General features: G+C 37.2%; 3 protein-coding genes across 3 annotated transcripts; 2 read left to right on the top strand and 1 right to left on the bottom strand.

Moving 5' to 3' along the window:
* Nucleotides 1-1976: 1976 nt before the first annotated feature.
* Nucleotides 1977-7988, top strand: fas (Fas cell surface death receptor). Its single transcript, XM_042501537.1, has 9 exons — nucleotides 1977-2132; nucleotides 2556-2650; nucleotides 3793-3927; nucleotides 4051-4168; nucleotides 4935-5005; nucleotides 5087-5188; nucleotides 5414-5466; nucleotides 5762-5780; nucleotides 7243-7988. Exons 1-9 carry the CDS (start codon nucleotides 2062-2064, stop codon nucleotides 7530-7532), a joined length of 954 nt encoding a protein of 317 aa, XP_042357471.1. The 5' UTR covers nucleotides 1977-2061; the 3' UTR covers nucleotides 7533-7988.
* A 2309-nt stretch (nucleotides 7989-10297) lies between these two features.
* On the top strand, nucleotides 10298-16130 carry LOC121954408 (inositol 1,4,5-trisphosphate receptor interacting protein). Its single transcript, XM_042501894.1, has 2 exons — nucleotides 10298-10391; nucleotides 12793-16130. The coding sequence occupies exon 2, from the start codon at nucleotides 12860-12862 to the stop codon at nucleotides 14471-14473; it is 1614 nt and encodes a 537-aa protein (XP_042357828.1). The 5' UTR covers nucleotides 10298-10391; nucleotides 12793-12859; the 3' UTR covers nucleotides 14474-16130.
* On the bottom strand, nucleotides 16100-20289 carry LOC121954409 (glutathione S-transferase omega-1-like). The gene is made up of 6 exons (XM_042501895.1): nucleotides 20146-20289; nucleotides 17944-18052; nucleotides 17610-17832; nucleotides 17405-17506; nucleotides 16758-16864; nucleotides 16100-16507 (listed from the first exon to the last, which is right to left on the bottom strand). Exons 1-6 carry the CDS (start codon nucleotides 20171-20173, stop codon nucleotides 16357-16359), a joined length of 720 nt encoding a protein of 239 aa, XP_042357829.1. The 5' UTR covers nucleotides 20174-20289; the 3' UTR covers nucleotides 16100-16356.
* Between the last annotated feature and the right edge of the window lie 42 nt (nucleotides 20290-20331).

Here is a 20331-nt window from a genome sequence, read left to right as displayed (position 1 = left end):
TAACACTTAGTATTAGCATTACCTTACTATATTGCTGTACCCTCATCAGCAGGAGCATCATACCAAACAAAGAGCAATAACACCTCCTAGTGGCACAATTTCAGTTTAGCCATAAACCCAAAAAAAAAAAAAAAAAAAAATACCATTTAGGTAATTTATACAGAGCAATTACACATTTACAGAAGGTGGGTATTCTATATGCTAATTTAAGTGCTCATAGGTTTGAAATGAAATTCTTCAAGGCCAAAAAAAGTAATTAATACAAGAGTAAGCAATTCTCCCAACAGCATGAAGATGGCTTTGAGACACTTGCACGTTTGTAAGTAAAATTTACAGAAAGCATAACTGAACAGTTGCATAGATAGAATAAGAAACATTTAGAGACCTTCATCTGGGTCAGTGGTTAACTTTTTCTGAGAGAGGTGGGAGTGACTTTCTAAAATACTGGTTCTGCTCTTAGAAACTGCTAGAGAGTTGGTTAATGTGGGGAAGTGTTTGGGAGTAGTGAACTACGCATATAAACAGTTTTGTTTATTGACTACATTTTGCAGTAGCTTGCTGGTAGCTCAACTTCGTTCATATTCTGAAGTATGTAAGTTGCTTTTTGGCCATTTTTTGCATCATTAAATACTGAAATTACAAACAATGCTGGCCATAAAAGGCAAGGAATGATTTTTTTTAAACATACACAGTATATTACCATTGATTCTCTACAGTAATCGGCTTTGATCTGCTCTGTCATCTTTTCTTTCAACCTTACCAGCATGTCCAGGCAAAGGCAGAATTTACAATACTTAACTTAAATATATTATGTGTCAGTAAGTCAGAAGTATTGATTATTGCTGTTTATTAACAAATTTTGAGAGAGGTTTTTACATGCTATTTAAAGAAGTTACCCGACTAACTCAGTAATCCAGCGTGGTACAGGACCTGGACTCTGCTTTCTGGAAGGCAGGTTGCTGACTGAAGAACAACGTATACAAAACAAAGCTTTCCTTGTACTTTCCCATGACTAGTGGGGTATTTCATTCTTTTTGCATTTCACGCAGTTGAGTATCATTTTATGCTGGCATGTGACTTTTTTGCATTATATTTTGTTATAATTTTCTATCACCTACACTGATAACTTTAGTCTTTAGTAGTTTGAACTACTTTTGAAAGCAGCTTTACTTAATCATAACTATTCCTCTCCCTATACGGTAGCTTTACTATAGTTGAACTTCTTACAGTGTAAAAGCAACACAAGTATTTGCATTATGTGGGGGTTTCCAAAACACAGGCATAGTACATCTGACATGAAGATCATCAGAAATTACAAAACAAAAAATATCAAGTGCAAACATTGTGATATATACATATGTGTGTGTGTGTGTGTGTGTATTTGAAATTTAGCTCTATTTACTTAATTTTGGGAAGTTGTTACAAGTAAACAAAAACCAATTGAAATCACCTTGTGTTTGCAACTTCAGTAAACCAAGTTAGTCTGACCTCACTTGATCATGACAAAGAGGATTATACCAATGATGAAGTATATACTGTATATATATATATATGTATGTATGTATGTATAACTGAGTAGTTTGCAACCAGCAGAATGCAGATATATAGCACAGTTAACTTGGCTTACTTAAGTTGCTTAAAATAAAAAGATTTATGTAAAAGTCATTTTTATGTTGCAGCAACTTTACAATATTAAGAAAATACAAACACATTTTAAGTCATCTTACCAATTAGATATTAAGTAAACATAAATTTAGATTTAATTTAATTAAGACATATTTTTGAAGGCAATTAGGTTTTTTTGGGGGGGGGGGGTAGATTTAAAAAAAATAAAAATAAAATCAACTTGCCAAATTTTACGGTTTATGATCTCAAACAAATCGATTCTTTGGAGATAGTCGGTCCGCCCTTCACTTACTGTCAATCGCTGACAGAAACTGAAACTAAACTTATGTAAAAAGCCCCATATGAATCTCCACCTCCGTTCACAGTACAGCAGAGCGGTCTGAGCAGAGCTAAAAACTTCACCAGTTACATCAGTTTGTTAAATCTGTCAGCATTATGGCAGCGGATTCAAGCAAGTTTCCTGCGTGGTTTTTCACCTATATTTTGCGTTTCCTGCTTGTGTCGGCGTAAGTAGACTGACCACAGAAGTGAAGCTGTGAGGTTATAGGTCTAAGTCTGTTAAACTAACTAATGTCGTCGACAGTGTTTCCGGGTCTGCGTTAACCTCTTATTTAAGTTAAATGTTTAATAAGACTTGACTGTTCAGCTTAAGGGGTGATGTTAGGTTGAGATTAAGTGTTATTTAAGAGGTCATGTTGTTGTTTATGGGCTAAATAATGTGGGAAACAAATCGATGGGTAACAGAATTCACCACAACACCGGGGTTCAAAATTCTACGTGAAATCTAGTTCGCCCACTTAGCTCAGTGTCGAGGAGCAAACGAAGACAACACGCATGTTAGGCGACACATAAACTACTAATATAATCGAGTTTAAAGAACTGAATTGTAAAACTTTTACTTTCGTTTTCTGCCGTTTTCTTATCTCCAGCTCCTTTTGCTGTGCTGGAGGGACAGCTGCAAGTCCTCCATGTGTAGATGGCACTTACGAGCACGAGGGGAGGAAGTGCTGTCTCTGTGCTGCAGGTATGTGTCAGTGTCCTTACAAGTAAACTTCGCGGTACCAATAAGAAATCAGTTTACAGATTTAGCTGCATTATGTTTTTGCCAACTAAGAAGGACAAACAAACAATATGCAATAACAAATGATCAAAGTTAGTATAAATAATTGTGTTTTTCTAGGGTAAATACTGAAGTGGGACAAAGAGTAATCATACACTAGTATAAAATAAGATAAATAAACAACTTAGTGAACATTGATGGTATGTAAAATAACAAGATTTTAGTTTGAATGATGTTAAGGTTATAATATACCAAAAAACACAACTTGATGAATACGTTGTAATTGTTGTAGATTTTATCATGGGATGTAATGTGAATCAGAATTTGAAAAAAGAAACACGTTTGTGTTAATCTTTTTTTTCTTTTTTTAAAAAAGGCATTTTGACACTGTCTCAGTTTGTCAGTAGCGTATTGTTAAACTGTGATGATGTGATACTGGCAAACTGGTGCCACTTTTCACATAATTTTAATGACAGAATTGACTTCTCGTTTTATGACATAGAATGTAAATTTTGTCTCTCTGTACCAGTATTCACCCTAAATATTTGTGGTTCATCGGCTCTTTCAGTCATGCTTTTACACACATGGCCTGCTTGCTCACTGTTTCACTTGTTCTGACTTTTCTAAAAATGCTATACTTATATTATATTTTTTTATTTTTGTCTATCTCATATACATAGGCTATATGTTATGCATACTCTTGGCCTCATCTTGGATCTCATCATTGATGAAGGCGGAAATCAGTGAAATGATGTTATTCTTTTTTGCCTAAACGCTATTGGTTTATGTCTATATGGGTTTCTGGGCAGCAGGGTTAGGTAGCACTATTTATTTTCTTGTTTTTGTGAGCATATGTGCATGCGTTTATTATTTTTCTTTAAATTTCATTAAATCTGAAATTAATACATTTTTATATATGCTGCAGAACTCAACATTAAATGTTTTTAACAAGATAAATTGACTAATTAAGACTGTTAGTGTCTGTTTTGCTAGAAAAGGCGATACCATGCAGACTTTTAGAATATGCTTGCATGTGGCTGTCTGCGTGGCTGCGTAAATCAAAGGCTGGCCAAAATATTTACTTCTGTCTCCGGCCCGCACTGTAGGTCTGTATCTGGAGAAACACTGCACTACAAATCTACAATATGGAGAATGCAAGATCTGTGCTGCAGGGATGTACAGCAGTCACCCTAATTACGCGGACTCCTGTGAGCTCTGCAAATCCTGCTCACAACCCAATGGTACCGACATAATGGGACATAAATTATTATTTTATTTTATTTTTTCTAGATTTTAATATAGATTTTAAGAAGCTTGAGACAAGTCCCTCTAATGTCAGGTGTGTGGTTTTACTGTCCTTTTAGCCAATCAAGAGGAGGACGAACCTTGTACCCCTGCCAGGAACACTAAGTGTCGATGTAAAAAGGGTCACTATTGCAACAGTGGCGCAGAAACCTGCATAATCTGCTATCCGTGTAAAGAGTAAGTTCTGATATCTATAAACTAGACGATGTAGCTTCTTACCCAGGAATTTCAGCAATACTTGTGGTTTTTTACTAACATACACATCAACCATATCAAGCCCTGTTGTGCGGCTACTGTCTTGTTACAAATTAACAAAATAGAGGCCACACATAACCAAACATCGAAATTGAGTTGAGTAGTAAAATGAACCTGGAGCTCAGCACAGCTCAACAGACCCAACAACATGAGGTATTGTCTGAACACATATATGTCATAAAGGCATATTTCACAATTTTAACTGCTACTGTGCATTAATTGAGTTGTCCTCATAGACTGCCAGCAAAATGTAACCCCTTGAAACTCTGAGCAAATTTGTTGAATTTCTTTCAAATGTATGTGAACAGGACATGAACATAAATTAGCAAGAAATTAGTAAAAAGTTGCAAGAATATGACCTAAAATAATTATTTTAAGCAAAAATTAGAGGAACCATCTCTCTCTTCTGTTTCTTTTTTTTCCAGTTCTTATTCTTTCTTATTCTTATTCTTTTCCTAATTTCTTGCAATTTGCAGGACATTCCTTGCCAAGATGCATATTGTATTTTTAGCCATGTTTTCAAAAGTAATCAAGTCAATATGCTCAAGTTTCAAAGGTTTAAATGTCCGTGAATTGTGTTTGAATGTAGCACAAGAAAACTGAAGTCAATCCAGGTTTCAAAGGGTTCAGACAAAAATATAAAGATGTCAGTTCTTGTCTTTAATAATTGTTTTTCCTTTGGTTCAAGATGTGGTGATGAGGGCATCAAAGAAGCCTGTACACTGACCAATAACACCGTCTGCAATGAAAAAACTGATGGTATGGTTTAGTTTAGCATTATTGCATTAGTATTTTGTCATTTTTTTTGTGATAAAAATGTAATGTGATTTTGTGTTTTAGGTGGAAATAAGACAGGGACAATAGTCGGCATAATTGTCGGCATACTTGTACTCCTCTCACTTGTTCTTCTAGCTTTCCTTTGGAAAAAGAAATGGTATAGCTGTGAGTATTTCTGCCTCCATACAACTATATGTAATATAACCTAATGAACTCAGCAGAGGGCACTAGAGCCTCTTGTGTTCCTAAAATAATGAGGTACAGTTATAATAATATACGTTCAGTTCACATTAAATTAAAAAAAAAAACATACCGATTTAATTCTGCTTGTTGTGTCTTCTTAATTATATGTTTACGTATATTGTTTTTTTTTATCATTTATCTCATAAGTTAAGAGAGAACTGGACCCAGGCAACCAGTCCAATGGAAGAGCACATGATTTGGTAAGTTATTCTGCCGAGTGATCGTCTTAGTCCAAGTCCTGTTTTATCTCACCTCTTTTGTCACTCTTGCAAATGTACTCATGTGCTGTATGATTAACCCTTTTCTGTCCCTCCTCGAATGCTCGCATAGCTGTAACTTTTTATTGGAGGTGCAGGTTAGTTGTCTCAAACCTTTGCCGTTAATGTTAGTGTGCATGCTCTGTATCCGTATTGTTGTGGTGTGACATATTTGTAAGGCTGGTGGAAGCAGTTTTCTCACAGTTTTATTAACATTTACTCTACTTGTGTTTCTCAGGAGATGCAGTCTCTTACAGGTAAGAAAAGCACCGCAGTACCTTTTTATTTCTGCAATATTAGAGCTTTAATTTCTATTTCTCTATATTTTTGTGCTTGATAAAGGAATGGTGTGTAATATCAGGGGGACTTAGTGACATCTAGTGGTGAGGATTGCAATCAGCTGAAAACAGGAGGTTTTTACAGGGAGTGGAATTATCAGCAGAGGTCTCTCCCTCTCCAAAACAAACAGATGAAGTCATTTAACCTAGTAAAAACACTGAATAAAGCATTTTCATGTTAAAAATCACTGTTTTTCCTGTGCTGTTTGGCTTATCATAGACAGGCTGCTAGCCCTGCACCTGCTAATGTGTGCTCACCTTTTTTGCTGATAACTTAAGTTCAGGAGGTTTTTTTTAGCAGCTGAATTATACTCCTTTGAAACTCCTGTGAAACCTGTGCAAATTGGCTTGATTTCTTTCAAAAACATGGGAAGAAGACAATGAGCAACTTAAGAAATGCCCCAGAAATTAGCAAGAAATTAGTCAAAGGTAGCCTACAAGAAAATTGGCCAAAAAGTGAATAAATTAAAAAACATCAAACAAATGAAAAAGTAATTTTGTAATACATAATTACTAGAATTTTAAATATAATTCTCTGTTTTTTTCCCTTAGCTTTTTTAAAAGCAAATTTTTAAGTGTACTGATTTCTTGCAGTTTGTGGGACATCTCTTGCTAGATTCCTTCCACCTTTTTGCCCATGTTTTTGAAAGAAATCAAGTCAATATGCTCAAAGTTTTAAATACTTGTGAAAGGCATCTGAAGGCAGCACAAGAGAAGTGATGCTGATCCAGGTTTCAAAGGCTTAGACTGGTTAAAACACTGAATAAAGCAGTTTCATGTTAATACAAAAAAAAAAAATCTTTTTTTTTTCTAATATATGTTGTCATCACAGAGGGGCTTCCTGAAAACATAGAGGATAATCTGAAAACATGAATAGCCTTATCTAGAGGCAGTGTTCAGTTTGTCCTTTCTGTGCTACTGTAGAAATATAGCAGAGCCACATGGTGATCTCTGTAGACAAGGAACTGCTCCTGATGTAAATTTTAACAGATCACTCTAAGGTGATAAAAACACAACAGAACAATAATTCTTATTTTCTGATGGTTATACACTAAATAAAAAAACATGTATTATAATTTTTTTTATTTTTATTATACTTTTTTTTGCCAATATAGCCCTCTAAAACCTGCACACTGGACCTTTAAATGAAATAACTGATCGACTAAAAATGTGACTGAATTGAGATTTAAATTCACATCTTTATTGAGAGTAATATTGTGTCAGCTGATTTCTCTTTGAGAGAGTTTTTTCTTAATTAGAGTGAGTGTAATTAATTGAAGATGCTAGCAGTGTATTTGCTCTTTCATTCACTAGAATTAAAATGCCCTTACAAGATAAATAAAGTTGTGATGATTCTTTGTTTTTCTGTCTTTTGTATTAGTTGCACCTGTGGATCTCCAGCCTCTTTTGCATGAACTTGCAGAAGTGATTGGATGGAGGGATGTGCACTATGTAGCAACGCGCAGCCGAATACCAAAAGGCATCATTGAGTCATGTCAGCTAGACCACGGTGATAATCAGGACCAAACACGCAAACTACTAGAGATCTGGGTGGAGAAGCAGGGCAGGAACGCCTCAAAGAACTTGGTGAAAATCCTCCAAGAGGGTGGCAAAACGGGCACAGCAGAGAGGGTGATGGAAATATTGTCTAGAGAGAGTTCTGCAACTTGAATGTGTCTATTGTGAGCATTTTTTAAATATTTGCAGCACTGTCTATTGTATGAATTATCTTAAAATAAGTTAAGATGTTTACATGATAGGTTTTGAGTTTAAACACTTGTTTGAGATTTTATATGTGTATTATGAGTCTTTATGACTGCGTGAAATTTTTAAGAAAAAAATAATTAAGGATTAAATTCTGGAGGACTACTGGGATCTACAGTGGTGTCATAATGAAGGAATCACTATCATCTGCTTACCAGTTTATGAACTAATAGATTGAGAGTTTTTCTGCCACTATTTCCTGTGTGTTTAGGGTGTAAAAGAGGTAATAAAGATGATATTAGGAACTGTATTATGCTTCTCTCCGTGTGTATTTGTAATGATGATATTTTATGTTGTTTTAGTATTTATGTCCTTTGTGTCACAGCATGTATATTGTGCAATAAACCGATGAATGTATTAATAGTCAAAGTGTCACACTGATTGTGGTTCCTGTTCTGACTGGTCTAGTTTTGATCATCGAGTGCTCATAGACGGCAGCTTTTTCATTTACTTCACTTGCTTTATATATAAAATACATTTTTTGTAAGTATCGTAATTCTGAACTAAAATATAAGCCACCTGGAACTTTTTTATAAGTACTAAGAAATATATATCTCTATTGTTAGTATTGTTAGTAAGTATTTCATCTTCATATTTTGTAACAAAGTAGCTTTACTAGACCCCGTAATTGTTTAATTTATTGTTAAGTATCCAGTCATGAAAAAATACAAAGAGACCTACATCCCCAATATTCTGAAATATCTGTCTTTGTATCTACATTTTTGTTGTGGTGTCTACCAGGAGGAATGGTAAATACCAATGATGATTTTTAATCGTGTATTCATATTACAATTATTATCTCAATTAATTGTTTAATCCATAAAGTATTTGGAAAAAATATTGCAATTTTCAACTTGAAAGAAAATAAAATGTCATATTTGGTAAGCTGAAATGTAATGTTTTGTGCCATTTTGCTTTAAAACAACAATGGCATAGAAAAATTGCTAAAAATAAAAATTCTGTTGTCTAATGGTTTCAGCTCTAATTGGCACTTTACATCTGCAACTTCCAAAGCCTGAAGTTGTGACTGTTGTTGTGGCCTAGTATCGCATTTTGAAGAAGTTTTTGGTGTAGAATTTCAAAAGAACAGTCCAAAAAGTCAACATTTAAAATGTTGAAAAATGGCTAACTATGGTAGGAGTAGGATTTGGGGATCATGGTAAGGAATTCATCATTCTAAATGTCAAAAAAGTCATATAAAGACTGAATAATGTTAAATCATCTTGTGGATGCAAAATATCTCTTGTTACCACCACTTAGCAACAGTGTAGCCATGCTTTTTGGATTTTTTTACACCATTTTTTTAGGTTAGATGGGATATTTAATGTTACATTTGACCCACATCAAGGCCCAAATTGGTTTTTTTTTTCTTTTAGTAGAGAATTTTTTTGGTTTGGTTTACATTTTGCAACATCTCAGTTTATATAGGCTTAAAAGTGTGGAAATGAGCAAAAGCACAAACAAATGCCTTCATAGACATCATCGCTAATGATTAAATAAGAGTTTTTAGGGGTTTAACAACTACTGATTTTCCAGATTAGCTTTCATACTTTCACTAAAGGACCGAGCGCCATCTAGTGGTAAGATTGCAGAACTGAAACTTTGCGTTTATCTATTTGATATAAATTAGAAGAAACTTACAGCACCATGGGTGGTGACGGGAGATCTGAATGTGCACATGTCAGATGAAGAGTGAGTGGAAATGAATGAAGTGATAATAAACTACACGAGTATCTGTTCTCTGATACCATTTGTTGTTGTCACAAAAAATATATACAATGTTCAAAATGAAAAATGATAGGGCAACTTCAGCATGGGTGAAAAAAATAAGTTAGCGAATGAACTATGTTGAATCGGGGCTGGCCCTAGACTTGTTACTATAACATTATAACATTTTCACATGGCTCTGAACCAGCCTACCTGCTTTTCAAAAATGACAATCCACCTTTTCTAGAGCCCATGTTTGGTTTGCCCCTTCTCGGCAAACCAGACATGCCAAACTCAATGGGGGAGGACGCGCTCTGTATATTGATATAAATGGCTCATTCTAACACAAACATAACGATTCTTATTTACAGGTGGTTATAAATTATTTTTAAAAAAATATGCATATTATATGCAATGTCTCCCAATAGATGTATCCTGCACAGTGGACCTTGTGGTAACATTTGCAGTACAGGGCTTTTACTCGAACTGGAGGGATTTTACAGTGTATTTATTTAAGGTTTGAATATATACTTCTTCCTGCAGTACTTTCCAACAATATCACATTTTTATAAGATAATTTTATTCAGTGTGTTACTCAACACAGTAGGTAACTATAGCTGTTAGTTAAGGGATTCAAATGAACCTATAAAGGAGCATAAAATTGTAATAGTCAATAAAAAAAAAACCTAAAAAAAATGTGCAGTTGAGTGCAACTCAGTGTCAAGAGTGACCTCTGCAAATATCTACTCTATGCTGTTTTTCAGCCTCATTTAAGTTCTTAAGAACTCTGGATCGTATTATATATCGTGCACACCATTTATGATATTTAAATTCATCTTGAAACCGGAACTCTGCTGTTCTCAGATCAGGGTGCCTATTTTGGGTTGAAAAGGGGAGGCTGGGCGGTGTCTCTCTGAATGGGGTGGAGCGCACAGTCAGGAAATGTGCAAGAGAAAAGTTGAGAAACAGCTTCCCTCGTTGTTCACATGAGGCCGCTTTCATCCCAGAGCCCCCGACACAACTTTATCATCATGAACTCAGCCAGAGAAGACGGTAAAGGTAGGTTTATGTACTTACTTACATCGTACGTCTTATAAATGTAACTTACTTCTCTATTGTACATCGACGAAGAGCGAGTTTAAGCTGTTAAACATGCAAATATGTTGCCCCAATGATGCTTGTTGCATGTATTTCCTGGAAGGCAAACGTTTTAGTTTTAGTTTGCTTTACATCACTACACAGCATCCTGCAGACAGAGCGCCGTTTGTTAGCAGCAAAGTGACTCATGTTTCTGGAATAATGTTTTCCTGCAGCGACGTTTCCGTGATGAGCGGGTCACTATTTTGTTGCTAAGACAACTGAGAGGAGGTAACCGCTGGCTGTGTGTGTGAACTACATCACCGTAAAAGCACACAGACACGTCATACAGGGTGGTGGAAATAAGTACAATGTTAAGTAGGTACTTTACTCAGTGGTGATATAAGTAACATACTCAGATCTGTTATTCTAGTAAAAGTAGTCGCTATTAAAACTGTAGAAATACTCTGCTACAAGTAAAAGTAATAGCAATAATAATAGGCTACGGTTACATGTAAAAGTCGTGCATTCAAAATGAGAACTAAAGTGTATTAGACTAAAGTAAAAGTATTATAATGCAGAATGATCAATTTCAGAATAATGTACATTATAATTATTTATCAGGATTTAAGGGGACATTTAATTTCAAAACGCATAGTGTTTGTACCATCAGAAAAAAAGTTTTTTTTTTATCAATCTGTGGAGTTCAACTATGGAACAGTTTTAATGTGTAGCTAAAGCAAAGACCAAGACATAAACCTGATTAGAGTAATGCATAAAAATACGATTTTCACGAGGCACAGGGATGCAGGAAATCTCGAGGAAAAGTGAGTAGCTAAGCATTCAGGCTTCGTTTATGTTGACTACACATTCTTTATTTAAAATAATTTTTACTAAACTACAGCACAGGCCTCTCTGTGTGTCTTAATGTTTGTTTGGATGGACGGAGCCATGTAAGTGTTGGAAAACATCCCAGTGAGTAAGTCATGGGAAGTTTCCGAGGCTCTGTGGCTTCACATACTCTGCCATTACTGCATCGCTATTACTGCTGTCATTTGAAAGTTCAGGTCTGACAGAGATCAGCTCATAATCTCATGATCATACAGTGAGATCACAAAGTACATGTACTTCCCCTGTCTTAGTTTACTTATTTGCCAAAGTAAGTCATATAGGCCATCCCCAACAGAGCAGTGTGCAGTTGTCTCTTTAGTTTGTACTAAAAACTTGGAACATAACCAAGACACTTATGTAATTTCCCCTTTGTACAGTATATTGCATTAGTTGTGGGTTAGCTGATGACGTCCAGGAAAGAAGATAATAACGTAAATGTTAGTTTTTTCCACATTGTTTCACTAAGAAACTGTACTTGGGCTTTTTCCAGAAAGGGGAGGTGATAGGTATTTTATTTAGGACAAAACGCTTACAGGCACAGTGTTGGTAACTAAATAGGGTTATCAGAGAAGGGCGACCCAAGGGTTCAGTCTTCCTTCCTCCCTTCATGTTGCACAGTCTGATACTGGACGAGTGCGTCACTCAGCCCTCTGCCTCTATATTTAGAGGTACAATCTGTGCTTTCCTCAAGGGTGGAGTGCTTTTTAAAAAAAGCTGGATTTTTTTATATACATACCCTGATTTTCATACATTTTATTCAGCACACCAGCACTATTTTGATGCCTCTGCACTGGCGAAGCATTATTTTTTCAAGTTGTCCATCTGTCCATCCCATTCTTCCAAACACAATATCGCAAGAAAACCGTGAGGTTTCAAATCAAATTTGCCACAAACATCCACAGACCGACGGATGAGCTGATTAGAGTGCACTGGCTAAAGGTCAAAAGTCAAGGTCACAGTGACCTTGAATCCATCTCATTCTTGTGAACATACCTCAAGAACACCTTGAGAGAATTTCCTTCAAAATTGGCACAAACATTCATTTGGACTCAAGGATGAACTGAATAGAATTTGGAGGTCAAAGGTCAAGGTCACGGTAACCTCATAGAACATGTTTCTGGCTATAACGCAGGCATTCATACACTAAACACGGCAAAATCTCATGCAAATGTTCAATAGGATTTAATGATGAAGTGATGAAATTTTATATCCATAAGTTCAAAGGTCAGCTTAACTTTGACATTATAATGTTCTGCAACAACACTTCTCTGTGTGATTGGTGACACTAATCTTGGGTACCCTACTGAAACCGTGCTGACTGTATAGATCGTCTGGAGGAAGATGTATGTGCAGCATCGATGTTTTCACAGACATGTACGTAAACTGTTAACTGCAATAGGTTCGCAGAGGCATGCAACCACAAAGCGGTAAAACTGGTTTTGGTCTTAAATCCATTTGACTTCTCAATAAAACCTCTATTTCTGTTTTTCAGGATCTGAACTGCAGCTGCCCAGACGTCTGCAAGGTGCTTAAATGTGCATATTAGAAACAAGCTAAAGATGCAAGGGGCCATTGCAAGAGTGTGTATGGTGGTGGCTGCTGCCATTTTAAACCACCCGCTGCTCTTTCCGCAAGAGAACACCACGCTCCCAGAGCAGGACGAAGAGCTGATCGCTCGCATGCGGGAGCACGAGGAGAGGCTGGAAATAGAGCAGGCCCGGCTGGAGAAAGAACTTCAACAGCTGGAATCAAAGCAGGAAGAAACCAGCTCAGAGGAAGGTTACAGTTGGTACTTTTGGAGCACTTTGTCTTTCGTCATATTCTTCACTATCGAGATGTACAAGGTGGATCTTTCCGACGCAGAAACCCGGCCAGTTGAGGATGAAGACATGCTTTCAGACAATGGATCCGTCACTCCCGGGACAATGGTGCTGGATAAGGGTGTCCTGAGAAACTTTTGCGACAAATGCACGTACACTTCAGCACATGAAAACTGGAGGGTGAGGGAGTTTGTCGAAGGTTTTGCAGATGACTTGCTGGAGTCGCTCAGGAGCTTGTGTGACAGGGAAGCAGACATGGAAGTCGGGGATTTTGTCGGCATTGGAAGCATGTTTGAGTCTTGGAAGGTGTGCAAGCCGCTGACGTGCGACCTTATAGTGCCTTTCTCGCCTCCAGATCCGTACTCCTTCCAGTTTCACCTGTGGTGCAGCCCCTCCAGTGACATGCCTCCAGACATGCAGGGCTGCGGCAAAATAAAGGTGACCAGGTTTGGGGAGAATGAGGAGGCCTGTCTCTGTGGCTCTGCTAACCTGGGAGAGGACATGCTTTGTCTGTTGCACAGCAGGGACGACACACTCAAAGTGGACCACAGCCCTGATGAACTACTGTGCGCCAGAAACACACGTTTTTTAGCCAAAGATCAAGTCATGAAGTGGTTTCAGATCTCTGTGACCAAAGCGTGGGGACGCATCTCACACAAGTACGATTTTGAGGTCACTTTTCGCAACCTGGATGCCGCTGGTGCTCTGAAGATCCGGTTCCGTTCAGGGAAAGTCGTCATGATGAACATCATCCCAGTGGTTCAGCTGGAAGATACGGATGCTTATTTTGTCTCACACTTTCCATCAGACTGTGACAGCTCCCCTGATCCGTACTGGCCCCTCTCTTTTGCTGTCTACGAGAGGAATTTGTTGAAACATTTTACTAAACGCCTACCACAAAATTCCTGTCATTTACACTGCCTTCAGATTCTAACTTTCCTACACAGAAAGCAGACAGGGATTACAGGAAAAAGTGCCCTCACTAACTACCACCTAAAGACTGCTCTGTTGCACTTACTGCTAACTAAAAGACCCTCTCTTTGGGGCACCGAGAGTATGGAGCACAGGCTTCGGGACGTGCTCAGCTATGTGCAGAGGAGCTTACAGGAGAAGAGACTTCATCATGTTCTGATCGGGAACAATAAAGTGCCAGAGGAAGTACACGTTCCTGAGATCATTCGCAAAGCAGAGCCCATCAATCTGTTGCGGTCTCTGGTGTTGCAGAGGGGACTTCATGCCGCAACACTCAGGCATTTCAATGAGATGTTGAGAAATGCACCAGCGCTCATACAAGAGTACACACCTCACATGTCAAACGGAGGTTTGCACCACAGCCTGAATGACAGTTTGTGAGCTTTGGCCATGTGTCTTTTCCTGGTTAAAGTACAAGCAGAATATCATACGAGTACTCTAACAAAAAGGTCCACATAGTTATTTTAGTTACGGCTGATATCTTGACATTTGGCATGGTTTTTGCTTCAGCTGCTTTCTTTGCACTTAACAAGGTAACCAGTTTTAATAAGGGACCTCAAACAATAAAAAGAGAATTTCAACAGAAGGTTGTTTGAAAATCACATTGCAAAACAGTGTGTTTCCTACATGACTCAATGGGTATATTGTTTACCTACATAGAGTTTAGAGGTGCACAATATTTTTTGCTGATATCCGATATGCCATATAACAACTCATTTGGCCAATAACCAATACCGATATTGATATATCCACTCTTTTCCCTACCTAATTTACTGATCTTCAGGTCTCCTCTGTAGTGAGATTAACATTATTTTATGCATTCTGTTATTGTGATGGCCCACCAGCAGATGAAGACATAAAATACAGTGGTTTTGACTGTATCGAGCCTTATAATCATTTATTTTGCAAAATAAGAAAATACTTAAACTTAGGGTTGATGTTTTGTACATGTTCACTTTGTCAGTTTAAAAAAATACCAGTTTGTAATGTCGCAGAAATCAACATGTTAGCCAATTCAGATATTTCATTTTAAAGCCAATATCGGCCGATATCGATGACTTGCTGGTTATTATCATGCATCTCCAGTAGAGTTACTTTATATTCAGAGTGTAGGATTATTTCTGAAGCTTACAAGTCCTATTTCTTGTTTTATGAGTACAACCTGCAGGAGAGGTTTTTAGAAGATATTCCTCCACCTTTAAAAGGATCAGCAACAACAAATCTACATGAAAGATGATAATTATAGAAATGTGTTTCACCATTTACCTGAAAAAAGACAAAACACTTTCGTCTGTCCGGGAAACGTTTTCACAAGAATACCTCTCATATTATGCCAGTGTAAAGGTGAAATAATAGTGCTTCAGGGATGACTTTTCATTGACAGACCTGGAAAGTGTTATCCTGGTTCCCACAACAAAAAGCCAAAGGAATTTGACGACTGGATTTTGAAATATGGCAGAAAGTAAGTTCTGTGGCAAACAACAGTTTTTGATACTTGCATGTTTTGTTCAGCAAGATAATCTCCACAAATATACACTGCTCTCATAATTTTTGAAGCAACTTCAGAATTCACGAGTTTGGTATTTATGGACTGATTTTATGTTGTTGACAAACCATGAGAATATCCTATCCTCGTGTAAACCACAGACCATATTTTAGGCATCTAACAATTAAATAATTATAAAAAATATACTGACTCAGAGAAGGGGGAACAGTAAGTATAAAAATGCTAACTCACTTCCGGGCTTTAGATCTCATTCCTGTACCACTCCAATTTTCAAGCAGTATAGCAGTATGTTTGTTCTCATTCATACTGTTGTATATCTGATGGCAGCTATAACAATATACAATATTTTTATATTGTTTATTAGAAAGCAAAATTTTGCTTCCTAATTATCCTCCCTTATACACTTGTACTGTATTATCCAGTTATCTCTAGTTAGCCTGGGGTAAAACATAATGTAGTTTTTTTGTGTATTATAACACAGACAGAAAATCTGTGAGTCATTGAATCTACAATTTTTATTAGAAAAATCACTGCATCTTTGAAAACACCTCGAGTCAGATTGCTCTCACTGTACCTCCTTCCCATGGTTCTTTTTCTTCAATAACAAAAAAGGTCTTAAATGTCCAATAAGAATTTCCTCACTGAATCCAAATTTGTGGTATTTACTACCATATATTTCTCCATTGCATCAAAGTTAGAAAAGCAGACACGACAACCAAAAACTGAAGGACGGTTTAAGTTTTTGCTCACTTCTTCTCTACAGACCATAGTCGTAGTTAGGCTTTCCCTCGATGTAAGTCTTGTAGAAGGCCTTGTAGGTGTCCACACTGTGCATGGTGGCTTTGACAGCCTCATCCTCCAACATGCGCTCTGTCCACTTCTTCAGCTCAGGTGTATCGTCAAGGCAGCTGAAAAGACAGAACAGAAAATCATTCACTCAATTACAGCCCATGAAGTCTTTTTTATTAAATATGAGATATCAGATATCATGAGAGGACATGTCTGCTCTGCTCTGGTGGGATTCCCTGCTTTTTATTGTCTTACTTCTGTATTGTACACAATATTTTTTTCTTTTTGCTTCTCTCTTTGGTGACTTTGTGTGTTTTGAAATGCTTCAATTAATAAATATTTATTTTTGAATGAAATATTATTGCTTACTGTTTGAGTTCAAAGATCTCCAACCTCTCAAACCATGGCCACATCATGTAGTCGATCATTGTGATGGAATTGCCAGCAAAATACTTGGTCTTCTTATTAACCAGGTCCTGAAAAACACACATAACATTCATCAACATAGTACAAAAGACTATAAACCAGACAGTCCGACCTGGGGACCAATCGTGGCCCACAGACTGATTTATATTACATGTGGCTTGCGACACAATATTGTTAATCAGACAAAATCACTTTGCATTATTTCTGTTCACCTCATGATGGCAGGTCTATCATACAGTTTGTAGATAAGCACCAAGCATGAACTATGCAGACTGGGCCTCATGCAGCAACAGTTTCTTAAATTTCTCTTATATTTTCTCTTAATTTTCTGGCAAGAGAATAAATAAGAGAAGTCAACTCTAAACCTGACTACCTCCAGAGGTGGTTTGCCTGATTGGATCACAATCTGTCTGCGTTTTGGGTACATTTCCACCTGTACCTTTATGTGGACAGGCACTATCTGATCGCAATCCAGTCGCCCAAAATACATTTTAAGGTGTAAAGGGTTTGTTTGTCTTGCAACCTACCAAATCACACTTTTAGTGGATGTTTGAAAAAAAAAAAACAGAGCAGTTGACTTTGCAACATACCTCATTTAATTTGGCAAACTTCTCTTTCAGTTCAGCTTCCAGTGTTGAGACATCCTCGCCGTTCTTTCTGCCCATGGGGATCTTGTAGAAGTACGGTGTTATCTGCAAAAAACAGTGGCATTAGTACAGTTATTTTATGATAGTAACAGCACAAGTATATAAAACAAAACTCCAGGATTTAGATACAAGTCCTAATATACGATACCTTGGAAAAATGTTCCAGCATCATCTTCTGTTGAGCTTTACCAAAAGGAGAGGAAGGAAGCAGCTTCCTCTCGGGGTAAACTTCATCCAGGTAGTCGCAGGTGATGGGAGACTCGTATATCACCTCACCAACAGCTGTCTCCAGAGTTGGGACGAGACCAAGAGGATTCCTCTCAAGGAACCAGTCAGGTTTGTCTTTCAGGTTGATGTTGATGGTGTCATGCCTAAAAAACAAAATCAGGTTCTTTAATCAAACGCACAGATTATAGGAATTTAATGTTTCAATATCAGTGATGCTATGGTTTCAAATACAGTGTAATAAAACATGTTTTTACTTGATCCCTTTAGCACTCAGCACTAATCTGGTCCTTTGGGCAAAGGGGCAGAATCTCATGCTGTAAAGTCTGATGTGGCCGCTGGGCACCGGACCAGGTGCAGCACTCCCTGGAAAAAATAAAAAATGTTTAATTTCAGTACATGACAAAGTGCAAAGATAAGAAATAGTTTACTTTGTCCATTTGTGTGTGCTTGCAAATTAAATTCATGTGTATTGCCAAAAAGTTTTATAGTGTTTTTTTATTTCCCCTTTTACATAGCTTCAATGTTGTTGTATGTATGTTTTTTAATGAGATGTACAATGGTGAATGCACATGTTTATGTCTGCTTGTACGGCATGTGTTATGGTGAAACCAAAGGAAAATTTCCACATCATGGACAATGAAGTTATCATATTTATATTTTGATTGTTAGTTTTGAGTTCTCACATTAAAATGGCTGAGGCTGAAAGTAAGAATATTTAGTCAAGTGATGAACTTGAGTACATTTTTGAGTACGTTTTTGAGGGAAAAGTACTAAAGAGTAATTTTTGAGGCAGCTTCAGTCACTAGGATCTTTGTAGATTAAGATTTGACATACCAATAATCATTTTATAACATATGATTGCAAAGCAGTTTTTTAACAGGATTATTTTTGGGCTTTTTAAATGCCTTTATTCGATAGGACAGCGAAAGCGTGAAAGGGGGAGAGAGAGGGGGGTTGACGTGCAGCAAAGGACCGAGGCCGGAATCGAACCCGCAACCGCTGCGGTGAGGACACGGCCTCTGTTCACAGGGCATGTTACACTGTAGAGCTACTACTCTAACTTGAGAAATGATCTCAATAATTTATTTTTCTCACGGGTGTAAAACTATCTGTTTGAACTTCAGCCTTTCAGTCACATTGGAGAGATTATGTGTTCTTTTCTTTTGAGCAAATGCAGTAAGTTTTACACTGAGGACCAATGAGTGACTTATAATAACAATAAATGAGCCTGAAGTACTTCTCAGATATTCTCCTTGTCTTTAACAACTGCATGGCAGAGAGTTGCTGTATGCCATTTCTGCCTTAAAAGGTGTATCACATTCAGTGGTACAGACAATAATCAATTTTCAATTTTTGGTTCATTATTTATGCGGGGGTGCAGAAAAGGGGGAGGCATGTCAAATCATTTTTAGGATGGAGAAAGGACTTTTATTTTGGCTCAGGGAAGCAACATACAGCTTTGAATACATATATTTTGTATTTATTTTACCACCAGTTTTTAAAAGAAATAATGGGATTTGGAAAGCACGTTTCCTTTAAAAATCACCTTAATTAAACCATTAATCATGGACAGAACCTGTACAAACTGGACTTTAAAATCTACCAGCCTCTCAATAGATTACCATTGTTTTTGTGGCTGCTTGGTGAAGCAAATTTAGCAGCCACTTGCATATTTTACCAGCATTTGGCTGGCGGCTGTTGCTAATTGTCATCCCCGATTGTCACATTTCCAAAGGTCCTAGACACATTATTTGGAATAAACACTTCCGTCAGAAAAACAAACCAAAAAATAAGCAAATCTGAGCTTGAAAATCTGAGCTTAAAAATTGCCCTTTATTAAACCGTTTGTACTAACTAACCAGCATGCATAACAAGTAAAAAAAACGAGCCTTTTTTTTTTACTCCAAGATGTTTGTCTTAAATTTCTCACTTTCAAACAAGAAAGGGTAAGTAATTATTTAGCTGTTAATTTAACTACTAATTTATGGTGGAGGGAGCATCGTGTATTTTTCCACAGTCGCCCAGGAAGGCTTAAGGAACATATTTGTAGCTTCAGGGATATAAAGAACAGTCCCTTAAAAAGGAGCCGGTTCTGTTGACTACTTGCAATACACTGCTGGGTTACATAATGCATAGTCATCGTGACTTTGCAGAAATATTGCAAACGTTGCAATTCAGGCATTTTATAGTGTTAACAGTATAATTAACAGAAGAAATCGGTGGGAGGAAGTCAAACATCAGGCTGCATTTTAAGTTTATTACAGGTTTTAATATAAAGCAATGCAATTCAATGAAGAAGAAACTAAACGCGCATAAACAAATCATACGGACGTGGCAGATTTATGGAAGTAAAAAAGGTTAACCGTCATGCTAATTGTAGTTTAGCTTGCTAGCAAAAATGACAAACGCCTGCAAGACGCTGTTTAAGTTAGCCGAGTGACCGCTGTACGTCTTACCTTTGGCAAAACACTTTTCAGTAGACATGTTGACACTTCAGGTTCTAAATAAAATCAGTGTGAAGGAGACAAGAAACAAGAAAGTGCGTATATAAACGAGAACAGAGCGTGTGCACAAAGCGAACTGCAGCTGAATTGTTTTATGTCTGCCCTTCTTCCGGTATGGGCGTGTCGGATGAAATATCA

Source organism: Plectropomus leopardus, chromosome 15, assembly GCF_008729295.1.
Source record: "Plectropomus leopardus isolate mb chromosome 15, YSFRI_Pleo_2.0, whole genome shotgun sequence".
NCBI classification, from domain to species: Eukaryota; Metazoa; Chordata; class Actinopteri; order Perciformes; family Serranidae; genus Plectropomus; species Plectropomus leopardus.
The sequence above is the reverse complement of the archived record's forward strand: the minus strand, read 5'-3'. Positions and strand labels throughout refer to the sequence as shown.

Bases quoted from the DNA above. Each gene is read 5' to 3' on its own strand.
- fas (XM_042501537.1), top strand. From the start codon at position 2,062: ATGGCAGCGGATTCAAGCAAGTTTCCTGCGTGGTTTTTCACCTATATT. The intron at 3,928-4,050 runs GTACCGACATAA...CTGTCCTTTTAG, and splicing joins ATCCTGCTCACAACCCAATG to CCAATCAAGAGGAGGACGAA. The intron at 5,189-5,413 runs GTGAGTATTTCT...TTATCTCATAAG, and splicing joins GAAAAAGAAATGGTATAGCT to TTAAGAGAGAACTGGACCCA.
- LOC121954408 (XM_042501894.1), top strand. From the start codon at position 12,860: ATGCAAGGGGCCATTGCAAGAGTGTGTATGGTGGTGGCTGCTGCCATT.
- LOC121954409 (XM_042501895.1), bottom strand. From the start codon at position 20,173: ATGTCTACTGAAAAGTGTTTTGCCAAAG. The intron at 18,053-20,145 runs GTAAGACGTACA...TATTTTTTCCAG, and splicing joins TGAAAAGTGTTTTGCCAAAG to GGAGTGCTGCACCTGGTCCG. The intron at 16,865-17,404 runs GTATGTTGCAAA...TGTGTTTTTCAG, and splicing joins AGTTTGCCAAATTAAATGAG to GACCTGGTTAATAAGAAGAC.